The sequence below is a fragment of the Xyrauchen texanus genome, chromosome 27, assembly GCF_025860055.1.
Source record: "Xyrauchen texanus isolate HMW12.3.18 chromosome 27, RBS_HiC_50CHRs, whole genome shotgun sequence".
NCBI lineage: Eukaryota > Metazoa > Chordata > Actinopteri > Cypriniformes > Catostomidae > Xyrauchen > Xyrauchen texanus.
The window spans coordinates 7,387,827-7,413,490 of record NC_068302.1 but is presented as its reverse complement, the minus strand read 5'-3'; the positions used below and the strand labels follow the sequence as shown (position 1 = coordinate 7,413,490).

The following is a 25,664-nucleotide window of genomic DNA, read 5'->3' as shown; positions in this document are numbered from 1 at the left end:
TGTTCTCATAGATGTGTGAGTTACCCATGCCATGGGCACTGACACACCCCTGGCCCATACAGAAACTGGCTTTTGGACCTGACACTAATAACAGCTGGGATGGTCCTTTTCCTCTTTGGCCTGGAAAATATAACGGCTGTGTTTTTCCAAAACTATTTGAAATGTGGACTCGTCTGACCAAAAACACAGTTCCACTCTTCTACTTTCCATCTAAGATGAGACCGAGCCCAGAGAAGTCTGCTGCACTTCTGCACAGTGTTGATGTACGGCTTCTGCTCTGCATAGTAAAGTCTTAACTTGCATCTGTGGATGCAGCGGCGAATGATGTTGACTAACAAAGGTCTACTAAAGTAATCTCAACCCATGTTAATGATATCCATTACAGATGAATGATTTTTAAGACCGTGACGTCTGAGGAATCAGAGATCATGTGCATGCAGAAGTGGTTTTCGTCTTACCCTTTACACACCGAGATTTGACCAGATTCCTTGAATCTTTTAACTATATTGTGCACTGCAGAGGGTGAAATAGCCAAAATCATTCCAATTTGTATTTGGGGAATATTGTTTTCAAAGTGCTGGATTATTTGCAGAAGAATCTGTTGGCAAATTGACAAGTCTTGAATGATCTTTGCTCTTGAAGGACTAGGCTGTTTTTGGAGGCTCCTTATATACCATGACAAGATTGCCTCACCGGTTTAACATCTGTTTCACATTACCTTGTTATTTTAACTCATCAAACAGTTTTTAGCCTTCAATTGCCCCTTCTCAACTTTTGGACCATGTTACAATCATTTGATTTGAAATGAAGGTATATAAAATAAAAAAATAAAAATTCATAAGGTAAAACATTAAATAATGTTTAGTTGTACTGCTTTCAATATAGCAAAGGGTGAATATAATTTACAAATCACTCCTTTTTGCTTTTTTCATACTGTCCCAACTTTTTTGGATTTGGGATTGTTGAACTTTTAACATTTAGACCTCTTAGATCTTCTTGTCATAAACTGTTGGGTTCCAAGATCCAGATACAAAACTAAAGGTGATAGAGCATTTGTAGTAAAGGCCCCACGATTATGGAACAGCCTTCACTGTGATATATTAGATCTGTGGAATCTGTGTCTTTTAATACAATTATTTATATAGACTTGCTTTTACTACTTTGTGAGTGTTTTGTGAAGCACTTTGTGCTAAATTGCTAAAAGGTGCTATTTTATTAAATGTATTATTATTATTAAATTAGGTATAAGTTTAAGGTGGAGAGGTAGGTTTTGTTGATTTAAAACTCCATATAGCATTAACCTTAAAAACCTCATGTGTTTAGGAGGACATCTAACTCGCTTTTAGCACCACACAGTGGACATTTCACCTAGCAACTGCTGCAATACTCGCAATGATCCCCTTAATTACAAAATAAAAATACAATTTTAACATATCAAAATAGTTTTTTCTCTTTCAAACACATGATAAAATGAACATATATATATATATATATATATATATATATATATATATATATATATATATAAATCAAATAGCTTGTATTTTGTCCATTTTATCTTAGCAGCAATTTGGTGTATTTGAGTATATCTGAATGGCCTTTGCAAATGTACAAAGTGGATGTGTGCTTTGGGTCATTGTATTTGCTGGAAAATTAATAGTTGTCCTAAAGGCAGGTCTCTGGCCAGTTCAGCAACATTAGTTCTAATTAATTATTTGCTTGAATCTGGCTCCTTCCATATTGCCCTTGAATGCACCAAAACTTTTAGTTCCGCTTGAGGAAAAGTATTATCTTTGCTCTCAGGCCAAAGAGCTCAGCTTTAGACTTCATTTATTTTTCCAAAAAGATTTTAAAAAAAAAATCAAATTGCTTCTTGCAAAGTCCAGTGTTTGTTAGTCAAAATGTTCTCAAAATTACTTACAAGGCCAGATCAGTAAGGTAATGTTCATTACTGTTCAATTACAGGAAAATTCACATTTTTATTTAGAATTTTATTCTTAAATGATCTAAATATGCTTAACTGTTTAATATTGTAACATTATCCGACATCACAACAGTTATGGTAAAATTATAAACAGGGGCTGAATACTTTCTGTGCCAGAGACAAATTTGGTAGAGGAGTCCAGAGGTATTGCAGACGTTTGTCAAATTAATTTATTTATTTGCTTTTGTAGTTGTTCTTTTAACATGTCTGTGATGTTCTCCTCTGATGTTCCAGAGCAGCAAACAGAAAGCTCCATGACAGTAATGACGGTCTACGTGCAACGCTGGAAAGCAGTCAGAGTAAAAGACAGACTCCGGTGAGTGATTCTATAAGCCCCCTGTATGTCGACACAGTTCCTTTAGTGTAAATGTTATTGGTAGATGGATTAAGCTATCTGAGAGCAATGTTTGAGGAGCAGGCTAATACTTTGATGGTCGTGTATGTTTTTTGAAGACCAGGATTAGGGTTAGCATAAATTGTATTTACACTTCTTATTATTAGTCATTTAAAACAGACCTGACCATTTTGTCTTGCAGCGTGTTACTGGGCTGTCACCTGGGGTTTCCATGAAGAGGAGAAAAAGCTTGAGTTCTTCTTTTTTTGATCGGTAAGTCATGTATAATACATGTAGTTATCATTAACTTTAAAATAATTGTTCACTCAAAAATGAAAATTTTGTCACAATTTATTTGTCACGTCATTCCAACCTTCTTCCCTGAAATGCAAAAAAGAGACCAGATTTTCAGGTCTTTTGTTTTCCTTACAATGAAAGTGGAAGGTGATTTATAGTGCCAAACTCCAAAAAGGACAGAAAAGCACCATAAAAGCTACATATGTACTATATTCTAAGTCTTCTGAATATGATAGCTTTTTGCAAGGAACAGACAATTTATGTTGTTGTTCTTCCCCTCTACCATAGCTCTCAAATTTAATTTACAAGCTAACAAACTTGCCACATCATTATCGGTCTCATGACAAATAATATGGCAAGACAGATTAATGAGACATTAATCAGATTCAGCATATTGGTGACGGTAAAGATAATCAGTGAAAATGTTTTAAATTTTGGTCTGTTCCACACACAAAGCTTTTGTATGTCTTCAGAAGACTCCTGTCACAATGCTGGGGAAACAGGACCCAAAAGCAGGGGGAAAAGCAGTTCAATACAAAAGCTCTCCCAACGTTCCCTTTCCGCTGTCCACCAAAGCAAACAAAGAGCTTCTCAGAGCATCTAAGGCTCTGTGTGTGATCCAAATAGGTGCACAAAGCAGGACACAGCAACGCTAAGGCTGGGTCTGCCTCCTCCCAGGGCAGCGCTTGCAGGTTCACTACCTGATCCCTAAAAGGGGTCGTAGGATCCTTGGGCACGTAGCCCGTTCGGGGTCTCAGAATGACGTTCGAATCTGCTGGACCAAACTCCAGGCAAGTGCCGTTGACAGAGAACGCTTGCAGGTCCCCAAACCTCTTGATGGAAGTGAGTGCAATCAGGAGGGCTATCTTCAGGAGAGGGCCTTTAGTTCGACTGACTCTTGTGGCTCAAATGGGTCTCTCCGAAGGCCCGAGAGGACAACTGAGAGATCCCATGAGAGGAACAGACATGGCCTAGGAGGGTTCAGCCTCCAGATGTCTCTAAGGAACCTGATGATCAGGTCGTACTTCCCTAACGACTTACCATGCACTTTGTCATGGTGAGCCACTATGGCAGCTACATAAATCTTCAAGGTGGATGGGGACAGCCACCCCTCCAGCCTCTCCTGCAGGAATGAGAGCACTGACCTGACTGCACACCTCTGTGGGTCTTCAGATCGGGAAGAACACCAATTTGCAAATAAGCACCACTTTAGGGCATAAAGCTGCCTGGTAGAGAGAGCTCTGGCTTGAGTGATCGTGTCTACGACGGCTGGTGGTAGACCGCTTAGATCTTCAGCATCCCATCCAAGGGCCAGACTTGGAGGTTCCAGATGTCTGGGCGCGGATGCCAGAGGGTACCCCGTCCCTGAGAAAGAAGGTCCTTCCTCAGGGGAATCCGCCAGGGAGGTGCTGTCACGAGGAGCGTGAGATCCGAGGACCAAGTCCAAGTGGGCCAGTAAGGGGCCACGAGAGTGACTTGTTCCTCGTCCTCACTGACCTTGCACAGGACATTTGCAAGTAGGCTCACTGGGGGAAATGTGTACTTGCGTAGCCTCCGGGGCCAGATGTTTTCCCGAGGGGGCTTCTGTCAGAGAGTACCAGAGCGGGCAGTGGGTGGATTCTTGGGAGGCAAACAGATCTACCTGTGCTCTGCCGAATTGACCCCAAATCAGCTGGACCACCTGAGGGTGGAGTCTCCACTCTCCGCTGAGCGTTACCTGCCATGACAGCTTGTCTGCTGTGGCGTTTGCCCGGTACATGAGTGGCGCGCAGCGACAGCTCAGATCACTCAAGCCAGAGCTCTCTCTACCACTGCTGACTCCAAAGTAGGACATGGCGGGTGAGTTGCAACATGCGACAAGAGTGAACGCCGCCTTGGCAATTTATATACGCTACTGTCGCTGTGTTGTCTGAGCGGATCAATACTTGCTTGCTGCAGATCATCAGCAGGAATCTGCACAGGACAAGTAATACAGCCAGCAACTCTAGGCAGTTGATGAGCCAGCGGCTGCGTGCCCATTGCACACGGTGCCCAAGCCCAACTGGGAAGCATCTGTAGTAATTATGACGTGTAGAAAACAGAGGTCTGTCCAAGGGCTGAATAAGTGATGGCAGGAAGGGGTCAGGATCACACGGTGTGTGCCACGTGGCCATGCCCATATTGGGACTTGAGACTGAAGCCAGTGTTGAACTGGTCTCAAATGCATCATCCCAAGCGGTGCGACCGCTGCTGACCGGATGCCATGAGTCTCTGAAATTGTTTCAGTGGAACTGCTATGCCAGGTCTGAACGTACTCAGGCAGTTCAGTACTGACTGCACACGCTCGCTTGTGAGGCGCGCTGTCATTGAGATCGAGTCTAACTCCATTATGAGAAAAGAGATGCTGTGAACCGGGGAGAGCTTGCTCTTTTCCCAGTTGACCCGAAGCACTAAACAGATGAGGTGCCTGAGCACCAGGTCCCTGTGTGCACAGAGCAACTGTCAATGATTTAGCCAGTCATTGAGGTAGTTGAGTAGTTGAGTTGAGATTCTATAGAGACAACCTCTAGACTCGTCCCCACCTGCTGGCCTGAGGTGCGAGTGTGGTGCTGTGGGGCATGTGAAGGCAGAAGGTCCACGTTCATGGGGGCCCAACTGCAAGTGCTCGGTGTCCAATCGCCGTGAGAACGGTGGTTGTGGGCACTGGCTAGGTCACCCAGGGAGTGAGGAAACTGCTTTTTTTGTGACAATGTGGATACGTGCCGTTGGGGGTGTGGCAAACAAAGAATAAGAAACAAAAGATTCTCCACCCGGCCCTCCACCAGGGGATGGAGTGGTCTGAACTCCAGCTCCATGGTAGACGTCTTTCTCCCTGGGTTGCACGTCTCAGGAGCGCTTGGGAGCCTTCCGGGTCTGGGAGGTGGTTTGTGAGACAGGGGGCTTCTGCCTCCTGTGGGGAGCTCTACGATGGGGCTGAGAGCTGGGGTGGAGCTGCCTGTGGTTTCACTGCTGAAAGCCCTCAGCGAGCAGACTGGGTGCAGGATCTTGGGCCGTGGCAGGGTAAGATGTGTTGGATGGCCTCCGTCTGTTTCTTCACCGTTGAGAACTGCTAGGCAAAGTCCTCAATGGTGTCGCTGAATAGGCCGATCTTGGAGATGGGGGCATTGAGAAAGGCAGCCTTGTCAAAGTCATCATCTCGACTAGATTCAGCCACAGGTAGTGTTCCCGGACCACAAGGGTGGCCATCACCTGTCCGAGTGCGCATGCTGTGACCTTCGTGGCCTTGAGGGCAAGGTCAGTCACCGAGCGCAGTTCCTACAGCACATAAGGATCAGGAATACCCAGGTGCAGATATTTTACTGCCTTGGCCTAGTGGACTTGCAGGAAGGCCATGGCGTGATGCGCTGCGACGTCAACCTACAGTCCTTGGAGGGGAGAGACGGTCGATCCCGCCAGGTGGCTACGTTTTGAACCGCAACTGCCTTATCCACTTGGGGGTATTCTTCTACAGGAAGAGGGGTAGGGGTGGTTGTGAGCGGCACACCGAACCCAGGAACCAATCGTCTAGCCGCGAGTGCTGAGGGGAGGACGGAGGGTTCCAGGCAAACATAGCGGGCAGCTCGGCGTCGGCCTCAGACTGGGCTAGCACACCCAAAAGCACTAGCCCAGTCGAGTACTCAGCTCTCCGATGCAGTGGCGAAACTCTCATCCAACTCGGGGGCTCCGAAAGAGACATCAGACTAGCCATAAGGCGAGCCAGTCTCATCTCGGAACAGGACAGGGGCAGATGAGCATCCTGGGGAACGGGCCGTTAATCTTCCAAAATTGCCTCAGCGCCAGCCACGCCGGCCCTATACCTTTGGGTAGAAGGCACGACGTGGGGGGTGGCTAGAGTGGCTTTCTGCCGGAAGAAGGAAAGCCGTGACCGCAACGTTGCCATGGTCATGTTCTCGCAGTGTATCGGGTATTTAAGGCCTATATAAATACTCACCTGACAATGGTGTGGGCAGCAAACAAGCAAAATTATCCAATGAGAACCTACAACAAGTCAATAATCCTAACTAAAACAGTCACCTGTGACCTACAGTAAAGATCATACAATATGTATCACAGCATCAACAATGCATTACAATGAAACTTTACTATTGGCATTGTAAATAGATTCATGATATTCACGCAGATTAAGTATACACCAGTAACGTAAACAAACAAGCATGAGAAAATCAAAAGTTACATGACACTTGAGCAAATTAGATTACCAAAAATGTAATCTAATGTAATCTAAAAGGGTTTACAAAAAAGGATTTAAATCTAAATCTGCCCTTTTGGACAGAGGGTATATATATTCTCTCTCCTCTCTCTCTGTCTCTGTCTCTGTCTCTCTCTCTCTCTCTATATATATATATATAATGCCTCTCTCTGTAAGTGGTGTTTGTTGACATAACCTCTTGTTCTAGATATATTAACCTGTTCAATCCCTGTGTATCAAAGAGTAGACAAATTATGCTTATATTGATTTAAGTGATCAGCAATATTTTTTTTTTTTCGTTTTATGTCTATGTTCGGCAATGCGTGTTTTTAAACTCAGCCCTAGTTTATAGTGCTGTGTTTTATATATTTTAAGTGATTATGGAATGTCTCAGTTTCTTTATAATGAACACAGGATGAGCAATATTTTGTGTTATATAATATATGTATAATATGTTCATATTAATATACTTGTAATATTAATAATAATTAATACTTGTAGGTGCTATAACACTTGTGCAGACGAGGGCTATGTTCATCTTCAGCTGATGGAGGATCTGCACAGACAGAGCTGTGATTCTCTGGCTCTGGCTCTGTGTGACCCCATGCGCAGACGTAGCTGTGAGGAGGACAGCCTGCCTGAGAGCTGCGTGGACAGCGGCATGTCAACCCTGCGCTCAAATAATGGCTACGAATATGAGGATGGGAGAACTTGCTGTCCAAGTCCTGTGCAAGCATTGGACAACAGCACCACTGTGTCTGGGGACACTTCAGATACAGAGGTATGATGTCATCAAAAAGTGTCCCATATACTAATAAAATGACCAATCAAAAACTAAAAACGATAATGCTTTTCTTCATGTAAGCAGAGGTGGGTAGAGTAGCCAAAAACTGTTCTCAAGTAAAAGTACAATTACTTATACTTAAATAATTACTTGAGTAAGAAATTATCCAATTAAAAGTGTACTCATTACTTTCACAAATGACATACTAGAGGTTTACTCCCCTATATTCCATTACATAATACACATTTAACATGCATTACAGAATTATTATTATTATTATTAATGGAAATTTTGTCATCATTCACCATCATGTTGTACCAAACGTGTATGACTTTCTTTCTTCCATGCAACACAGTAAATATTAAACCGAATGTTTGCTATTTACCTTCAGTGAATTTTTTTTCCTCTATATGTTGAAAGTGAATGGTGAGCAAGACTGTCTGTCCCTAACATTCTGTCTAACATATTTTGTGTTCCACATAATGCAAAGCATCACACTGGTTTGGAACAACATAAGGGTAGGGAAATGATGGCAGAATATTAAATTATGGCTGAGGTATCACTTTAAAGGGGTAGTTTACCCCAAAAATGTAATTCTCTCATCATTTACTCACCCTCATTCTATCCCAGATATGTATGACTTCCTTTCTTCTGCAGAACACAAAATATGATTTTTAATACAATATTTTAGCTCTGTAGGCCAAACTTTTGATGCTCCAAAAAGCACATAAATCTAATCCATAAGACTCCAGTAGTTAAATCCATATCTTCTGAAGTGTTGTGATAGATGTGTGTGTGAGAAACAGATCAATATTTGTAATCGTTTGCTTGACAGCAGGGGCAATATGCAGAGAAGTATGTGACTCACCAAAAACACAAAAAGAACAATGTGAAGGTGATCTGTTTCTCTGTTTCTCATCCACACTGTTTCTCATCCATACCAATCAAATCGCTTCTGAAGATATTGATTTAACCACTGGAGTCTTATGGATTACTTTTATGCTGACTTATGAGATTTGGTTTAGCTTTAAAATGTTGCCAAACATTCACTAGCATTGTATGGACATACAGAGCTGAGAAATTCTTCTAAAACACTTAATTTGAGTTCAGCAGATGAAAGAAAGTCAAACACATCTGGGGTGGCATGAGGGTAAATAATGAGAATTTAAATTTTGGGGTGAACTATCCCTTTTAGGGCTGTTGTCAGATCTGGATGAAATTGTCAATAAGAGAGTTTTGGAAACATTTCTTGTAATTATTAGTTAAAATGTGAAAAGGTCCCACAAGGACATTATATATAATGCTGAAATATAAACCAAAGAAAGATCATGCTTTATTAATGCCTTCTAAAAGTCCTGCGTGGATTCTTATTTCAGTGTAGTTACACTACATATTATAAGCAACTTTGTGCAAATTTTTGTATATTTTTGTATTGAAAAATTCCATTGATCTATGTATCAAATATGATACAATGGGCTTTTGAGGTATATCTCTCAATCACCCTTCCATTTCATTCATGTCCACAAAAAAAAAAAATCACAGAGCTTTGAAAATTCTGACATGTACTTTTTATAAGATATATTTAAAGTGTGAACTAATATTTATGTGCATTTTCCTGTTCTGTCATTATAAAGATCTCATTATTTAACATTACAAGCTATTATTATGTCATTTTACAATAAGTTCATGAGAGCCAGCGAAAAACAATTTCCCTTTTTTAAAAATCAATTTAGAGTTTGGTGCCTAAAATACATATGATAAAAATTGTTTATTGAAAAAAAGAATATTTAACTCTATATTGTATTTGATGTTCTGACTGTGATACATTTCAGTCAATATTTATAAACCAAGCATAGGAAGTTTTCATGGCCAATCTCTCAAACATTTGGTATCTCTGAAAAGCCCAGGGAGTCTTCTGATAATACTCAAAGAATTACCACTGTAGCATGTATGGGCTAAGAAAAATTTAATTAACAAATGTCCTACACAAAAATAAATTGCTGGGCCTCAGGAGGATAATGACCTTTAAAGCTTAATGTATCAAATATGACATAAAAACATAAACAAAACGTACATTTAAAAAAAAATTTTTTTTATAGTTTGTATAATGGAACTTAAAAATGTCAGGCTTTACAGGGTTAAGAAAATAAAAAGAGTCCTATTGACTTTATAACTTTTTCCATTTAGTTTAGAAAATTTAGGCTATATATACAGTATTTCTTATGACAAACAACAAGTGGCCTTCAACAGGGTGTGAAAGCCATGCAAAAAATTTAGCCACCTTTAAATCTGTGTTTTTCTATCTCATTTGAGAAGTTTTATATAAAAAATGTTTTACATTTTCTATAGACCCATGAATATCAAGCGTTGGTCCCTGACAAGCAAGTCTTTCTTTATTTTTTCTTTCTTTCTTTCTTTCTTTCTTTCTTTCTTTCTTTCTTTCTTGTGGAACGCAAAAGGTGAATTTTTGAAGAACATCCTTGCCACTCTTTTTTATTTAATGAAAGTGAATTGAGACTGAGGCTGTCAAGCTCCAAAATGACAAAAAAAAGTGATAAAAGTGGTCTGAATCACTTATTCCTTATTCATTAGCTGGCTCAAGCTCACATTTGAATTGAACTGTGTGTGTGTGTTGACAGGTTGTGGAGGTACGAGATGAGGATGCGTTTGGATCAGATAGTGAATCAGTTCTGAGCTGGACTCCATCACAATCTGCTCAGAAAAACGATTCAGGGAAGAAATGCCTCTCTGCTATCTTCACTGAGGTACTGGATTCACCCAACACAGATTACCTAAAATTATTAAAGCCACAGATCAGAATATTTGACCCACAGGCACAGCTTCTAACTTTTAACATGAGGAATAACATTTTCCTTGAACATTGTACTATAAAAAGTTTCAGAACTCAAAACATGTTCCTCAAAAAGAGCATTTGTTGAAACCAAGCTGCCAACACGACTCGTTCTCTACTTCCTCCACATTGTGATGTCACTCAGTGGTATACATTTGCATCAACACCCACTTTACCTTATCACTTCCATGGCCGGCCCAGCAGCAGTGAGCAGTGGATTGGCAAGTAGAGAGAGCAGATCAGTTACAGAAAGCTAATCATAACAGTGGGCATGTACAGTCGAGTCTTAAAAGAAAAAGCAGCACCAAAACAGAGCATCAGAATGAGGGTGGAAAATTATCATGTTTTACAAATATATGACTGTTTTGTGTGCAAAACATTTTACTAATATTGTAGGGAACATAATAATAATGTTGTGACCCTAAAGCTTAAATGCCCAAGTGTTTACTCTCATATAACCTATGCAAGAGATAATTATTACTTAGTAATAAGAATTTTATAAAAAGGTCCAGTTATGGCTGCCTGAGGGAAAGACGTCGGGATCGGGACTACCCTGGTGCAGGTCTTTGAGTGCCCTGGCTTGGTGTACCTTCAGGAGAGCCATGGCATACAAGGCGGAGGCAACCTGGCCAGTGGCACTGTAGGCTTTTGCCGACAGTGACGACGTTGTCCTACAGGCCTTGGAGAAGAGTACCGGGCTCCACCTGAGGGACCTCCGTGTACCCGTAGACCGCTCCACCATCCAGGGTAGCGAGAGCGGACGAGCGAGGAGGTCAGTTTCAGGCAGTAAAAGGTGCCCTCCACGAACTCGTCAGCTCATCATGCACTTCTGGGAAGAAAGGTACCGGGGGAGGGGGCATGGCTGGGAGCGGCGCCCAGAGCCGAGGCAAACCGTGAGGGTTGGGGGAGGATTGAGGGTTCCAGTCCAACCCAATGCTCACAGCGCCCAGGGAAAGCATGTCGGCCATCTGCGCGTCAGACTCTGACTGGGCGGTCTGACCCGAGGACGGTAGTCCGGTCAGGTCTTCAGACACCTGAACACTCTCCGATGCAGCGGCGATGTCGTCATCCAGACCTGTCTCCAGGGATGAGGCAAACTGGCTGTAACCGAGCCCGCTGCCATCCCCAAATCGCCTCCATCGCCAGCCGGGTCGTCCTCAATCCCATGGAAAGAAGGAGCAACGCGGGGGGTGGCTGGAGTGGCGTTCATTTAGAGAAATGAAAGCTGCGACCGCAAAGTTGCCATGGTCATGTCCTCGCAGTAAGAACATGAACCATTCACAAACGCTATCTCAGTGTGTTCGCTACCCAGGCACATGAGGCAGTGTCTATGACCGTCAGATCTGGAGAGATACCGGCCTCATCCAGGAACTAAACAGCGGCGGAAGGGCATCATTTTAAAGACGTGTCCTGAAAAGGACGTTCAACACCCGCTTGTGTATGTTGCTCTTTTACCAGAAAACAAACTCTTTTAGAGGAAAATAAAACTCTTTCAGAGAAGTCAAGTCTTTTATGAGAGAAGCACTGTCGAAGCGCCCAGGGGCAGAGTCAGCACAGTGTGCTGAGAGGAGAAAGCCATTAGAATGCACCATCAGATCCAACAGAAGCTCTCTTGCTGAGGTGGGTGAAGCAGTCGTGACACACAGCTCACTGATCACACAACCCCCCGACACAATGTCGAGTGAGTGACAGACGGGGAGCTTTAATCAAATACATTTCTAAATTCAAATTGCACGCCAAACGATAAGTTATATATATATATAAGTAACCTTCCATTTACCATCAGGCAAGTATCCTTCTAAACATGCAGGAGGAAAATTACTTACACAAATGAAGACATAAAAACAATTATAAATGTAAAAATAATAATTATAATAATAATCACAGAAATATAAATCATGGTTGCAAGTCATAATCCGTCCCTGGTATTTAGGACTGCAAATACCTGGGGATATATCTCAAGTATATAATTTGAATCATGTTCCCCTACTCAAAAAATAAGAAAAAGATTTAAATGTCTTCCTATCTCGTTAACTGGCTGGATGAACTCTATTAAAATGAACGTCTTACATAAATTCCTATATCTGTTCCAGACACTTCCATCCATGCTGCCAAAATCTTTTTTCAAGGACCTAGATAGGCTTATCTCAGTTTTTATATGGAAGGGGAAGGTAGCGCGGGTCAAATTAAAATCCCTACTCATGCCATTCCTTAAGGGAGAACTACAGCTTCCCAATTTCTATTTATTTTACTGTGCAGCCCAATTAAGAGCTTTGTAGATATGGCAAGCAGAAAATACTTATTCCCCTGCATGGCGACAAAAAGAAGTGCCGATTGAGGGTGTTTCTTTAGCTGCCGCACCTTTTGTCCCTTTAAATTATGTAAAGAACATAACTATAAATCCATTTATATTAGGCACTTGAAAAGTTTTGTTGGATATAAGGAAAAATGCAAACTGTAAGCAAAATTTTATGAGATCTACCCCTTTATCTATAACCCGGCTCTACCCAACATGATCACACAGAAATCGCTTTGCTGTTTCCGAAAGTTACGGTACCCTAGGATCGGCAACAGTATGCCGACTCACTGACATGCCCAATCTTCCATTGGATATATTTGGAATGGCTCAACAACAATTACTTTCCCTCATGGCATGACTTTTAATGAGTTGCATCAGTTGATTGGGAGACCACAGTTCAATCACCATTCAAACGAGGAAGTAATCACGTTTGTCTAAGCAATCACAAGCGTGATAAGGAGGTTACGGTTAGGGTTAGAGTTAGGGTTATCCCTAACATTAATACTGCTAATAGTTATGGTTAGATTTGGGTTTTGGTTGAGGGGTACATTAAATAAAATAAATATTTCTCCTCACTGTTTTAAGCTGAAAACTGTTATTTTTACAACTGGCTTCTGGTGATCTCTCACGGATATAAATGGATGTCACTTGTTTATATGCTCTGAAACACTTACCACTTTAGCCTCTGGAGGCAGTGTTTTCAAATTCGGTCAATGTATACCGATTTCGGCAAAAGAAAAATCAGCGCATACACTTGCTGAATTTTATTTGAGATCAGGCTGCTCTACCACCTATCCTTAGAGATGGGATACCTCAACAGTGGCAACTGAGGAGCATTCAGACATTTTGCGACTTATATGAAGAAGACAGCCTTATGTCTTTCAAGCAGTTGAGACATACGTTTTCTCTCCCATCCAAATACTTACAGTATGTAATTACAGGTGCAGCATTATATTTCTACTCAGCAAGGTGGTTGTCTCATGCCTCTTTCCTTTACTCCCCTGGAAGATGTTTTTAATCATTTGAAAAGGTCTAAGGGCTTGGTCACTTATTTTTATGGGAAAATATAACACTTGATGGAAAACATTAGTACTGTTATTAAATCAAAATGAGAAAAAGATTTAAAATGTCTATTTGAGGACCAAGAATGTACTTATACTTTGGTCTTGCCCAGAATTAAAGCAGTACTGGAAAGGGGTCTTAGACGCTATTGCAGAAGTTACTGGTGTTGAAATCAGCCCCAATCCCTGGGGAAATATCAGTGTTTCCAGAACAAAATTATGTTAATTTTAGGTTTGTAAGGATGGCACTAATAGCTGCCAATAAGTGTTTAACTTTGTTATGTAAAACCCCTGAACCACCCACTATTTCTATGTGGATGAGAGTTATCCTCTTATATTCCTCTGGAAAAAAATAACATTTTTTGTGAAGTGTTTAGGACATGTTTGAAAAATTCTGGGGTGTTTTCTTTTTATCTCAAATCAATAGAGTAAATTAGGTAGTCATTTTATTTCTCTAGTCTCCCATTTCTTATTCTGTTACGTATATTTTCTAAAAAATATAATAATAATAATAATAATAAAGAATTTTATAATAAAAAAACTACTATTGCAGTACAATGTAACAGTGATGCTATAAAATGTAAATTCCAATATTTTCATAAATAAAATACATTAACAGCATAACAATTTAAAAGAATCCTACTTTTACTTTAATGACCGCATGCTCTGGAGCTGCCATATGCTCCACAAGTTTGTGCAAAATCTGATGATCATGTTATCCAGCATGATTTGAGAATGTTTCAAAGAGCATGTTGTGTGCTTCAATGGAAGCAAGAAAATCTGACCTTTTATATAAAGGATTAAACTTGGTCAATGTCACGCATTTTCTCATGATTGATAAGTGACAAGTGATAAATCTTGCAGAATCTTAAATATTTATTATAAATTTTAGAGCAAATAATCCAAGATTTTGGTCTCAGAATGTTGTCTCAGACTTTTGTACCCCTCAGTTTATCTTAAATGATTAATAAATTCATGTTATTCATGGCATTACGATGGCACGTGTCCAAATAACTGTGGTATTACTGTGTAATCTTATTTTTAGAGGAACCACTTTCTTCATGTTTCTCCAGTTCCGCCAATAGTCACACTGAATTAAATGACTATTGGAACAAATTTTTTAGGAATACTTTTTATTCCATCTGGTATGTTTGAAAGGAATATATTTTCCTTAAAGTGGACACTCTTTTTTTTGTATGTCTTTGTAGAAAGAGAAGGATGAGTTGGCGGTGACTAAGGCTCAATCTGAAAAGGCTTATAGGATTGTATTGGCAGGAGACGCTGCGGTGGGCAAGTCTAGTTTCCTTCTTCGCCTCTGTAAAAACGAGTTCAAAGGCAACACAAGTGCCACACTAGGTAAGACCTCTCCAACACTCAAATGCACTTGAATAGAATCCAGTGTTAAATAAAAACTAAATGAAAATGTTTGTTAAAGGTATAGTTCACTCAAAAAAAAAAAAAAAGAACATTCTGTCATTGTTTACTCACCCCTGTGTTGTTATAACCCTATGAGACTTTCTTTCTTTCATAAACTGCCATTGTATGACACCACTGAGCAAAAACATTTTTCACAATTTCTCCCTTTGTGTTAAAAAAGAAAGAAAGTAATATGGGGTTATAACAACACAGGGGTGAGTTAACAATGAAGGAATTTTCATTTTTGGGTGAACTAATCCTTTAACATAATTGGAAAAAATTAAACAAACTAAAATATATTTTCATGACTTTTCATGATTTTTATAAACTAAAATAAAAATTACCCCAAATAAATTTTAGATTTAGATGTACAGTAGGCTATATTATAAAATTTGAAAACTTTAGAACCTGCCATAATTAAACATGAAAATGCCACTAGAAGCCCTGAAACATTTTACATGATTATGCAGATTTAAATGATATCAGTTAATGCATCAACTTTGGCAATCATACAATACTAAAACTGAAATGAAAACTAAATATACAAAACAAAATGTGTTTTTTTTTTATCTGTGAAAACTAAAACTTTGTCATAAAAATAAAACTAAACAAAATTTAAAGGACAGATAAAATAATATACAAATAAAAACTAGATTCAAAACCCTGATAGAGTCACAAATGTCACAAAGAAAAAACAGAAATGCATACTTGTAAAAATAACCCATTTGTGTACATTTCCTCACAGGTGTTGATTTTCAGATGAAAACCTTGGTAGTAGACGGTGTTCCAACAGTGCTGCAGCTGTGGGATACGGCTGGACAGGAAAGGTAAGATCTCAAGACTCAAGTTCTATGGCTACAGTAAAACAAGGAGGTCTATAATACCTGGAGAATACTCTATCTTTTAGCATTCCCATTGTTCTCAAAGGCAGTTGCTCAGCTGGAGCAGTGCCAGAAGTATGTGACTTGCTTGCTACCATCAATGTTCATGGGCACTCAGTTAATTAAGTCAATTACCTGATCTGTAAATGTCATGTGATTTATCACTCTGGAGTCCGACGATGATTAACTGATGGCACCACAGCAATGCACAGTCCCAAACCCGTCACTAGAGGTATATTAGAACTCCTTGCTCCAGACTAGTGCATGAGCTGTGATGTGAAAGACAAAAAGAGATATTTATCATGTGTCGCTTTATAACTTTGCATCTGGTTAGGAAATGGTGTAAGTACCACAACCAAAACCCATACTAATACCTTTCTACACCATTAAATTAAGATAGGAAACCCTGGCCTTCAGCTTGCCAATAATAAATAAATACAGATGGAATATACATACTGTAATGTCCAATGATACAGTTGTGGAAGGGATTTATGGTTTCTCTGTTGGTGTTTCTGTTACAGGTTTCGTAGCATTGCTAAGTCTTACTTCAGGAGAGCTGATGGAGTTCTTCTACTCTATGACGTCACCTGTGAGAAGAGCTTCCTTAATGTGCGCGAGTGGGTTGACATCATTGAGGTAAATTCCAGACTCAATCCCAGATTTTATTTACAATATTTGCCACTCTGTTTAAGGGACCACATTCTACACCTTTGTAGCCTTTGTAATATTCCGTTCCATGAAGTCCCACTTATAATGTTTGTCAAGGTTTCTTGAATAAAAAAAAAGGCAAAATTTAGTTGTGCATGACAATTTTTCACCCTCACCCTGACCCTTAATTAAAGAATTAAACAGGCTGTTTTTGCTACTGTACCTTTAAGACTTGACCTCTCCAAATCTAGCCATGATTTATATCGATATGATCAATAATAATAATATTACTGATATAAGCTGATTTTGTATAGCACTTTTCCAAAGCTCAAGGACACTGTACAGAAATTAAACAGAAAACATTAAACAGAAAAGCATTTACCAAATATAGATGATAACACAATGAGCAATGGGGGAGAATTAAAGCATATTTAATGCAGATGAGACACAGGCGAGCAGGGCGAGGGCCAACTTTCCAAGAGAGGCAGATAAGGAACATTCAACACATACGTTGCAGTCCAGATCAGCACAGGTGGCATTACATTCACACAGCAGGGAATGCATTGCATACTGTCTTGGTTACTATTGTAACCTCCATTCTCTGATGGAGGGAATGAGACATTGTGCTGATGTAGTGACACTAGGGGTCAGACTTGGGAGCTCCAAACACCTCTGATATTTGAGAAAAGGCCAATGAGAATTGTCGAGTGGAATTTGGTCCCGGCCATTTCAGCGGGTAGTTCAGTGTTGTGTGGCATGGGGGACACAACGTCTCGTTCCCTCCCTCCATGGAGGTTACAATAATAAACAAGACATTCCCTATCTGTCACTCACTCAACGTTGTGTCGATGTAGTGAGGGGTCCCTATACAGAACACCACAACCAACTGAACTATATTACGTGGATGCAGGTGCATGCAGGCTACCGCATGCCTAGTAACAAGTGCACACAGCCCCCATCGTAACCTTCCCAACGCCCTGCATAAGTCACATAGTCCTTCGTACCCCAAGGGGGGGGGACAAGCGAACTTACAATGGGAACAGGCTGCACCAGCTGTTTTGACCTTTTCTCTTTTTTTAAAAAATTCACTTAGATGGTACCAAGCATTTGCACCGGGGAAAGTGTCCTTTTCCACGGAGAAAAGACACTGCGGAGACCACATCCTGCCCGAAGGGGAGGTTATACATCACATGGACATACCAACCGGGAAGTACCACATATGGTAGGGAGTTCCTGCGGTAGGTCCTACCTGGAAGGGAGGAGCTCTACAAGCGCAGTGACTGGTGGCAGAGCAGAACTCTGCCCAAGGGAAGACACAGATTTACCGTCAGGGAAACCGTACGGTGGGAACACACCTCATATGGGGTTTCCGATAGGGAACCACCACATATGAAGCACCTATCCCAAGTACAAGGGCTGACCTAACAGGGCATACTTCACGAATACAGGGCCTGGCATCAAATTCCTCCACCAAATTAATCTGCCGCAGCGTGCTGGGAGAAAGGACATCCAGGGTTCGCCAACCCTAGGCACTCACGTCAAAAAAAAAAAAAAAAAAAAAAGAGCACGTTATCCCCTTGGGGAGGGGAATGGTGCTAAGTGCAAGTGGTACAACCGGCCAGCTGCCCGCATACTTACCTGTCCGTACCTGCTAACACACGGTATGAAACTAGCTCAACCCAGAGATTGTAAAATCTCACAAAGGTATTGGGTGTCGCCCAGCCAGCTGGCAAATGACAAATGTCTGTTAGAGAGGTGCCATTCGCCAGAACCCAGGAGGATGCCACACTCCTAGTGGAGTGTTCTTGTACTCCCAGGGAGGACGGCATGCCCTGGGCCTGGTATGCCAAAGCTATGGCATTCACAATCCAGTTGGCAATCCTCTGTTTGGAGACAGCCTTCCCCTTCTACTGTCCCCCAGAACCGACAAAGAGCTGCTGAGAGTGTGTAAAGTTCTCTGTGAGGTCCATGTAAACACGCAAAGCGCAAACTGGACACAGCAATGGCAAGGCTTGGTCTGCCTCCTCCTGGGGCGGCACTTGCAAGTTCACCCCTTGATCCCTGAAAGGGGTAGAGGGAACCTTGGGAACATAGCCCGGCCGTGGTCTCAAGATCACGCGAGAGTATGCCAGACCAAACTCTAGGCACGTATCACTGACAGAGAATGCCTGCAGGTCCCCAACCCTCTTGATGGAAGTGAGGGCAGTCAGGAGGGCTGTCTTCAGTAAGAGGGTCTTTAGCTTGACTGACTCTAGGGGCTCAAACGGGACTCCTGGCACCTCTAAGGAACCTGAAGATCAGGTCGTGCTTCCCCAAGGACTTACTCTCTACCATGTCTTGATGTGCCTCTATGGCCCTGGCCTGAGTGATGCTGTCTACCAATGCTGGTGGTAGCCCACTTAGGTCTTCCTCGTCCTGTCCAAGTACCAGGCATAGAGATTCCAGATGTCTGGGTGTGGAGGCCAAATCGTGCCCCGTCCCTGAGAAAGGAGGTTCTTCCTCAGGGGAATTCACCAGGGAGGGCCTATCGCGAGTAGCGTGAGTTCCGAGAATCAAGTCTGGGTGGGCCAGTACGGTGCCACCAAAACGACTTGTTCTTCGTCCTCCCTGACTTTACACAAAGTCTGTGCAAGCAGGCTCACTGGGGGAAACGCATACTTGCGCAGGCCCTGGGGCCAGCGTGCCTATACTGAGGGGTGCCTCGGTCAGGGCGAACCAGAGCAGGCAATCGGAGGATTCTGGGGAGGCAAACGGGTCTACCTGCAACAATAACTCTCTCAGTCTGCATTAAGGGAAATTTAGGCCCTACACATAACTGATTTTAATGTGATTATTTCATACATTATGATATTGAAAATAACTTTTTCATCTTTTCAATTCTGTAATCATGTCGCCCTTTTATTTATTTTTGAAAGTCAGATCGATGTAGTTTTTACAGTATCATAGATAAGTGATGTATTTAAAAAAAATCACAAACCAGCAATCACAACAAGCAATCACAAATGCTTTCTGGCAAATAGCCATTAAAGGGAATGTAAATTACAGTATGTGTGCTACAATTTTAAATTGCAGCATCAGGTTTTTATTATAAAGGGGCATAGTTTCACAACTCAATACTCAATACTCACTACTCAGGAGTACTTTTAAGTGAGCTACACTTTTACTCTTACTTGAGTAGATTTTAGGACAGGTACTCTACTCAAACAAAAAATTTTAAGAAGTAATGGTACTTTTACTTGAGTATTATTTTTCAGTACTCTTTCCACCCCTGGAAATAAAGGTGCAATTGCAAGATATAAAGTGAGAATTATCTTTTTTATGTTTTCTCCATGATGGAATCAAGGCAAAATGGAATTTTGTCCAAGCTGGTGTCCATTAGAAGAACACATCATTTTAAAGGGGTGTCACTGTTACAATTTAAATTAGATATTGGTTTCTGCTTTCTCTGATGCAGGATGTGTCTCAGGATGATATTCCCATCATGCTTGTGGGGAACAAGACAGACCTGAGGAATGAAGCTCTTCTAGATGGAGTCACCTGTATTCCAACCAGCTATGGAGAGAAACTAGCCATGGTTAGCAGTTATTCACTTTAATTCAAAATCTAATGACCTTGTGTTAATATCTGTTCATAGCTCTTCTACACTTTCACTTCTCACAATTTTAAGTCATATTACTTCATGTACAAGAAGAAATTACATTTTGACTCTGGAAAAAAGCCAAGTAAAGTGTATATGCTTAACTATGGCAGCTTTTTGTCTTTGTTGCAGACGTACAGTGCATTATTCTGTGAGACGAGTGCAAAAGATGGTTCCAACATCATTGAGGCAGTTCTTCATTTAGCTCGGTAAGCCCCATTTCACTGAGTAAAAACATAAAAATGGATACCAGGCAGATTGTTTTGCATTTGTAAGAGAACATTTGGCCACCAGAAGACTAGACCATAGGAATCAAAGAACTTTCAAATGAAAAACGCAGCGCATATTAAAAATTTGTGTGATATTATTTCATCACAAGAGGGCAGCAAATCTTTTGAATGATGATTGTCTGAGGATACCGCTTTGATGAGCCATTGCAAGATGTGTTTACATTCTTCCGTTTTTTTGTAAAACGCTGGTACACAATGTATCTTTTACTGCAAAGCCAAACGTTTTCTGTTTACATCACCAACTCAAGGGTGTTTCCAGCCTTTCATCATTACTAGGGCTCAAGCTGCCCATCAAGTTATAAGTTATCAAGTGTACCCTTCTTTTGTAGGGTGGTTCGGTGGCATGATTCCAAGGGAAAATGTTTTTTGCAAAAACCGCACCAAAGTGTTTAAATACATCAGCTTGTAACTTATATATTACACTTTAAAAAAAACATGGCTCTATGACTGATCTGTGACGTTGTGGACATTTTTTCTTTGTCCCGCACATTAGAGAGGTGACGAAGCATGCCGATGAATACAAGGAGCCGGTAGCAGTGGCCAAAATCTCCAGAAGTCATAACAAAAAGATGTCCAACCCCAACTGCTGCATGGGCTGATGTGTGTGTACATCATCCCCAAACAAAGACTTTCTGCAGTAGTCCTATCTGACCCTAAAAAAAACTTTCACAGGCACAACGCTTCTACAGACATCAAGCTAACTCATTTTTAGTTGTTAAACTATTTATAAACTATAGTTAAAATACTCACTGTTTCAAAAGTATAGCCACAAGGCATAAACTATATGCAAGTTAAGAAGATTTTACTGTGATAAAATCACTTATTAAACTTTTCTGTGTAAAGTTATAACCAATTTTACAACTTTGTTGCCACGATGATTAAAAAACCCTTAAACTTTACAGCTCAAATAACACATGAGTTTTAACAGATGAATTAATTTAAGTGCTTTTATTAAATTGTAAGATTCAAATTTCTGCCTTTAAACCCTCCAAAAATTGGTCCCATTCACTTCCATTTTAAGGACCAGATTTTTGCAATTTTTAAAGGAGGAACTAATAATAATTTTTTGTGGTAATCAACATTCTTTTTGGTTTACATACATTTAATTTGGAGTTTAGTATGCCGCACCTTGCCTTAAACTATTTATTACATGAAAACATTAATTGTCTTACTGAAAAGTAATCCATTCCAATATAGTTATGTCTAACAGGGTCATTTAATTTGTATTTAACTGTTTATTAGTGGTATGTGAAACAGGATAATTGATTGGAATAATCTGATAAATTCTATTTGTAAGGAAGAGTTAAAGGAATAGTGTACTTTAATTGTTTTGGTGAACTATCTCTTTAATTCACTTTTGTGACATGAGGTGATTTCTTATGAGATGCATAAAGATTTCTATGGATGAACCAAATGTTTCAGAGTTGGTACTACTGAAAACTGGTTCTTGATTCAAAGCATCCATTATTTTTAGACCGTAGTTATAAATGTGTGAAAGTTTTTTCTTTTTTACAGATTGACAAGCTTTTATGGGAGCCTCTAATTGTTATCTATTATTATCTTTATGCATTTCAAAATGAATATTGCTGTTATTGCATCATATTGTTTATGGAAGAGTACAGTCAGTTTTTATGATTGTATCTATTAGGTATTATGTATCTATTAATGCAACACTCTATTTTTTGTTCTATAACACAAATGCACAACTTTATTCTATAATAAACAGTGGACATTTATTATTCGTGTTCTTATAGTAAAACATTTCTAAATATGCTCACTTTTACTCTTCACTTTTTCAGTCATATTGCATGCGAGTTTATTATAAAATCTGATGCATAACTTGGCTTTAAGATTGACTATGTTGCAAGTAAAACATTGAATATTGAATAAAGTTTGCAATGTTTTCACTCCAATTTTTATTGTGGCAGTACTAACATATAAATCTTATTTTATTTGAACATATAAATGATAAAAAATAAATTTTTCAAATTTCATAAGGCGAGTCCCAGTAAATCTCAGACTGGGAACTGTTTTTATGTATTTATTTATTTATTTATTTATACTCCCAGAGTTGTATTTTGAAATAAGCAACTGACTGTTTTAAACCGAAACCTTTATAATGGCGCTAAACATGCAAAAAAAATCTCTTATCTCAATCCAAAATTAAAAAAAATAAAACAAATAATCATAAATAAACTGTAGGCTTTTTTTTAGGGCAATTAAGCATTTGAATTGACAATAATTGTGACAATTATGCACATTTTACTATCACCATTCTTATTTCTGTCATGCAAAAAATCCAATTCTAATTACAGTGATGCACTTTTATACTATCATGTTGAATGATATTCTATTTACATGATCAAAACTGTAATACAGTATAGAAATCATTGTCTTTATATATTAAAATCAGCCAAAGACAGCACAACTAATTCTTTCATGATGTATAAATACTTAATAACATAAATAATATTAAGTATTTTTATTTCTGTATTATGGTAATGAGAATGCAATTTTTTTCAGCTTCATGTCAAATAGGCTTCATTTTCCTCATGCAAAATGTATTTTCATTTGGAGCTGAAATAGACCTGGATATGTTTTTTACAAGCTTTTTCACATCAAATTTAACAAATAAAAAACACTTTACCAATTATGCTTAATATAATTCAGAACATTTGTATTCATGGCCACTGTTTAGCTCAGGTGTTGGACATAAAAATAATTAAAAAAGACAATATTAAAAGGAATAAAAAGCTAAAATATTTTTTAACCTCTTGAGACCCCACGTGTAACCCGACACACACACACACACACAAGTAGAGACAGTCACAATGATGAAAAACTGCTTTATTGTAAATAAAGCAGTGCAGGCAAAAGTACAAAGAGGGTTAATCCAGAGAGAACAATAACAAAGTGGGAACGAAGACAGGAGGACAAGTTGGCAAGCTAAGAGGTGACGAGTAGGGGCAAAACTAGACGGGACTAGCAGGGGCAAAACTAGACGGGACTAGCAGGGGCAAAACTAGACATAGACGGGAAACTAAACATACAATAACCAACACTAAACAAACGAAAGGATAGTGAGTTATATAGGGGCGAGTGCAGGTGTGAACAATGACAGGTGATTGGGACTGTGGCAGGTGTAACTAATATGTGGGGATAGGAAGCGCGTGAGTGCAAGTGGTCATGTGAGTCAGAGGGGGGAGAGAGTTTACGAGCGAGAGCTCGTAATAGCAAAACGAGCATGTGAGCTCGCGAGGGAGGAAACGGAGCGTACGAGCTCAAGGGGGCGGAGCGAGGAAGCGGGAAGCGAGAAGCGAGCACACTCGCGGAGTGCATGTGTGCGTGCTCGCGAACGCGGAGATGGGGCAGAGGAGCGGGGTTCGTGACAGTACTCCCCCCTCTGAATAGGATGGCTCCTGACGGCCGCGCTCAGCTGCGAGGAGCGCGAGGGGACAGAACGAGCGTGTGAGCTCGTGGGGACAGAACGAGCGTGTGAGCTCGTGGGGACAGAACGAGCGTGTGAGCTCGAGGGGACAGAACGAGCGTGTGAGCTCGAGGGGACAGAACGAGCGTGTGAGCTCGCGGGGGGCAGAACGAGCGTGAGAGCTCGCGGGGACAGAACGAGCGTGAGAGCTCACGGGGTGCAGAACGAGCGTGTGAGCTCGCGGGGTGCAGAACGAGCGTGTGAGCTCGCGGGGTGCAGAACGAGCGTGTGAGCTCGCGGGGTGCAGAACGAGTGTGTTAGCTTGCGGGGTGCAGAACGAGCGTGTGAGCTCGAGGGAATAGAAAACCCACAAAACACACAAACAATATGAGGGCAGTCCAAGGGGGATAGAAGGTACAAAAGGGAAATAAAACAGTCCATGGGGGTCAATGGGCAGTTCAAGGCAAGGTCAGGAGGAACATAGCGGACAGGCGGGTGGTCGGGAGATCTAGGGGGCAGCCATAGGGCAGAGACTGGGTCAGGAGGTCTGGAAGGTGACTGGAGGACAGGGACTGGGTCCGGGGGTCTGGAAGGTGACCACCGGACAGGAATAGGGTCCGGAGGCCAGGGAAGAGGCCACAGGACAGGTAGAGGGTCAGGAAGTCCGGGCTGAGCCGTGAAAGGCGGAGTCGTCAGAGGCGGCACCGTAGTTGGCTCTGGAGGTGGGGTCCTGGAAGGCTCCGGAGGTGGAGCCGACGGAGGCTTTAGGGGAAGGCCTGGAAGGCTCTGGAGGTGGAGCCGAAGGAGGCTTTAGGGGCGAAGGCCTGGAAGGCTCAGGAAGTGGAGCCCATGGAGGTGGCGCCGTAGGAGGCTCCAGGGGTGAAGCCCTGGAAGGCTCTGGAGGCAGAGCCGAGGGAGGTGACGCCGTGGGAGGTGGCGCCATAGAAGGCTCCAGGAGTGAAGCCCTGGTAGGCTCTGGAGGCAGAGCCGGGGGAGGTGGCGCCGTAGGAGGCTTGGGAGGTGGAGCCGCAGGAGGCTCGGGAGGGGAATCTCTAGAAGGCTCTGGAGTCTTAGGGAGCAGAGCCGTAGGAGGCTCGGGAGGCGGAGCCGCAGGAGGCTCGGGAGGCGAATCTCTAGAAGGCTCTGGAGTCTTAGGGAGCAGAGCCGTAGGAGGCTCGGGTGGTGGAGCCGTGGAAGGCTCGGGAGGCGGAGCCCTAGGAAGCTCTGGAGTCTTTGGGAGCAGAGCCATGAGAGGCTCGGGAGGTGGAGCCGTAGGAGGCTCTGGAGGGGGAGCCGTAGGAGGCTCGGGAGGCAGAGCCATAGGAGCCTCTAGTGGCCGAGCCCTGGGAGGCTCGAGAGGCTTGAGGGGGGGAGCCTTGAAAGACTCGAGAGACGAAGCCCTGAGAGGCTTGAGAGGAGGAGGAGCCCTGAGAGGCGGAGGAGCCCTGAGAGACTCGAGAGGTGAAGCCGTGAGAGGCTTGAGGGGTGGAGCCAGGAAAGACTCGAGAGGTGAAGCCGTGAGAGGCT

The 25,664-nt window shown here is 41.6% G+C and overlaps 1 protein-coding gene across 1 annotated transcript in view; it reads left to right on the top strand.

Annotated features, from left to right (window-relative positions):
- LOC127621392 (ras and EF-hand domain-containing protein homolog) overlaps positions 1–22,571 on the top strand; it is a 45,515-nt gene extending 22,944 nt beyond the window's left edge. The window contains exons 8-17 of the mRNA XM_052094962.1: positions 2,219–2,300; positions 2,521–2,591; positions 7,345–7,624; positions 10,267–10,392; positions 15,047–15,194; positions 16,000–16,081; positions 16,657–16,771; positions 20,238–20,357; positions 20,553–20,629; positions 21,204–22,571. Coding sequence (XP_051950922.1) covers positions 2,219–2,300; positions 2,521–2,591; positions 7,345–7,624; positions 10,267–10,392; positions 15,047–15,194; positions 16,000–16,081; positions 16,657–16,771; positions 20,238–20,357; positions 20,553–20,629; positions 21,204–21,309 — 1,207 coding nt within the window. The 3' untranslated portion in view covers positions 21,310–22,571. The remainder of the gene's footprint in view (positions 1–2,218; positions 2,301–2,520; positions 2,592–7,344; positions 7,625–10,266; positions 10,393–15,046; positions 15,195–15,999; positions 16,082–16,656; positions 16,772–20,237; positions 20,358–20,552; positions 20,630–21,203) is intronic.
- Positions 22,572–25,664: the final 3,093 nt, after the last annotated feature.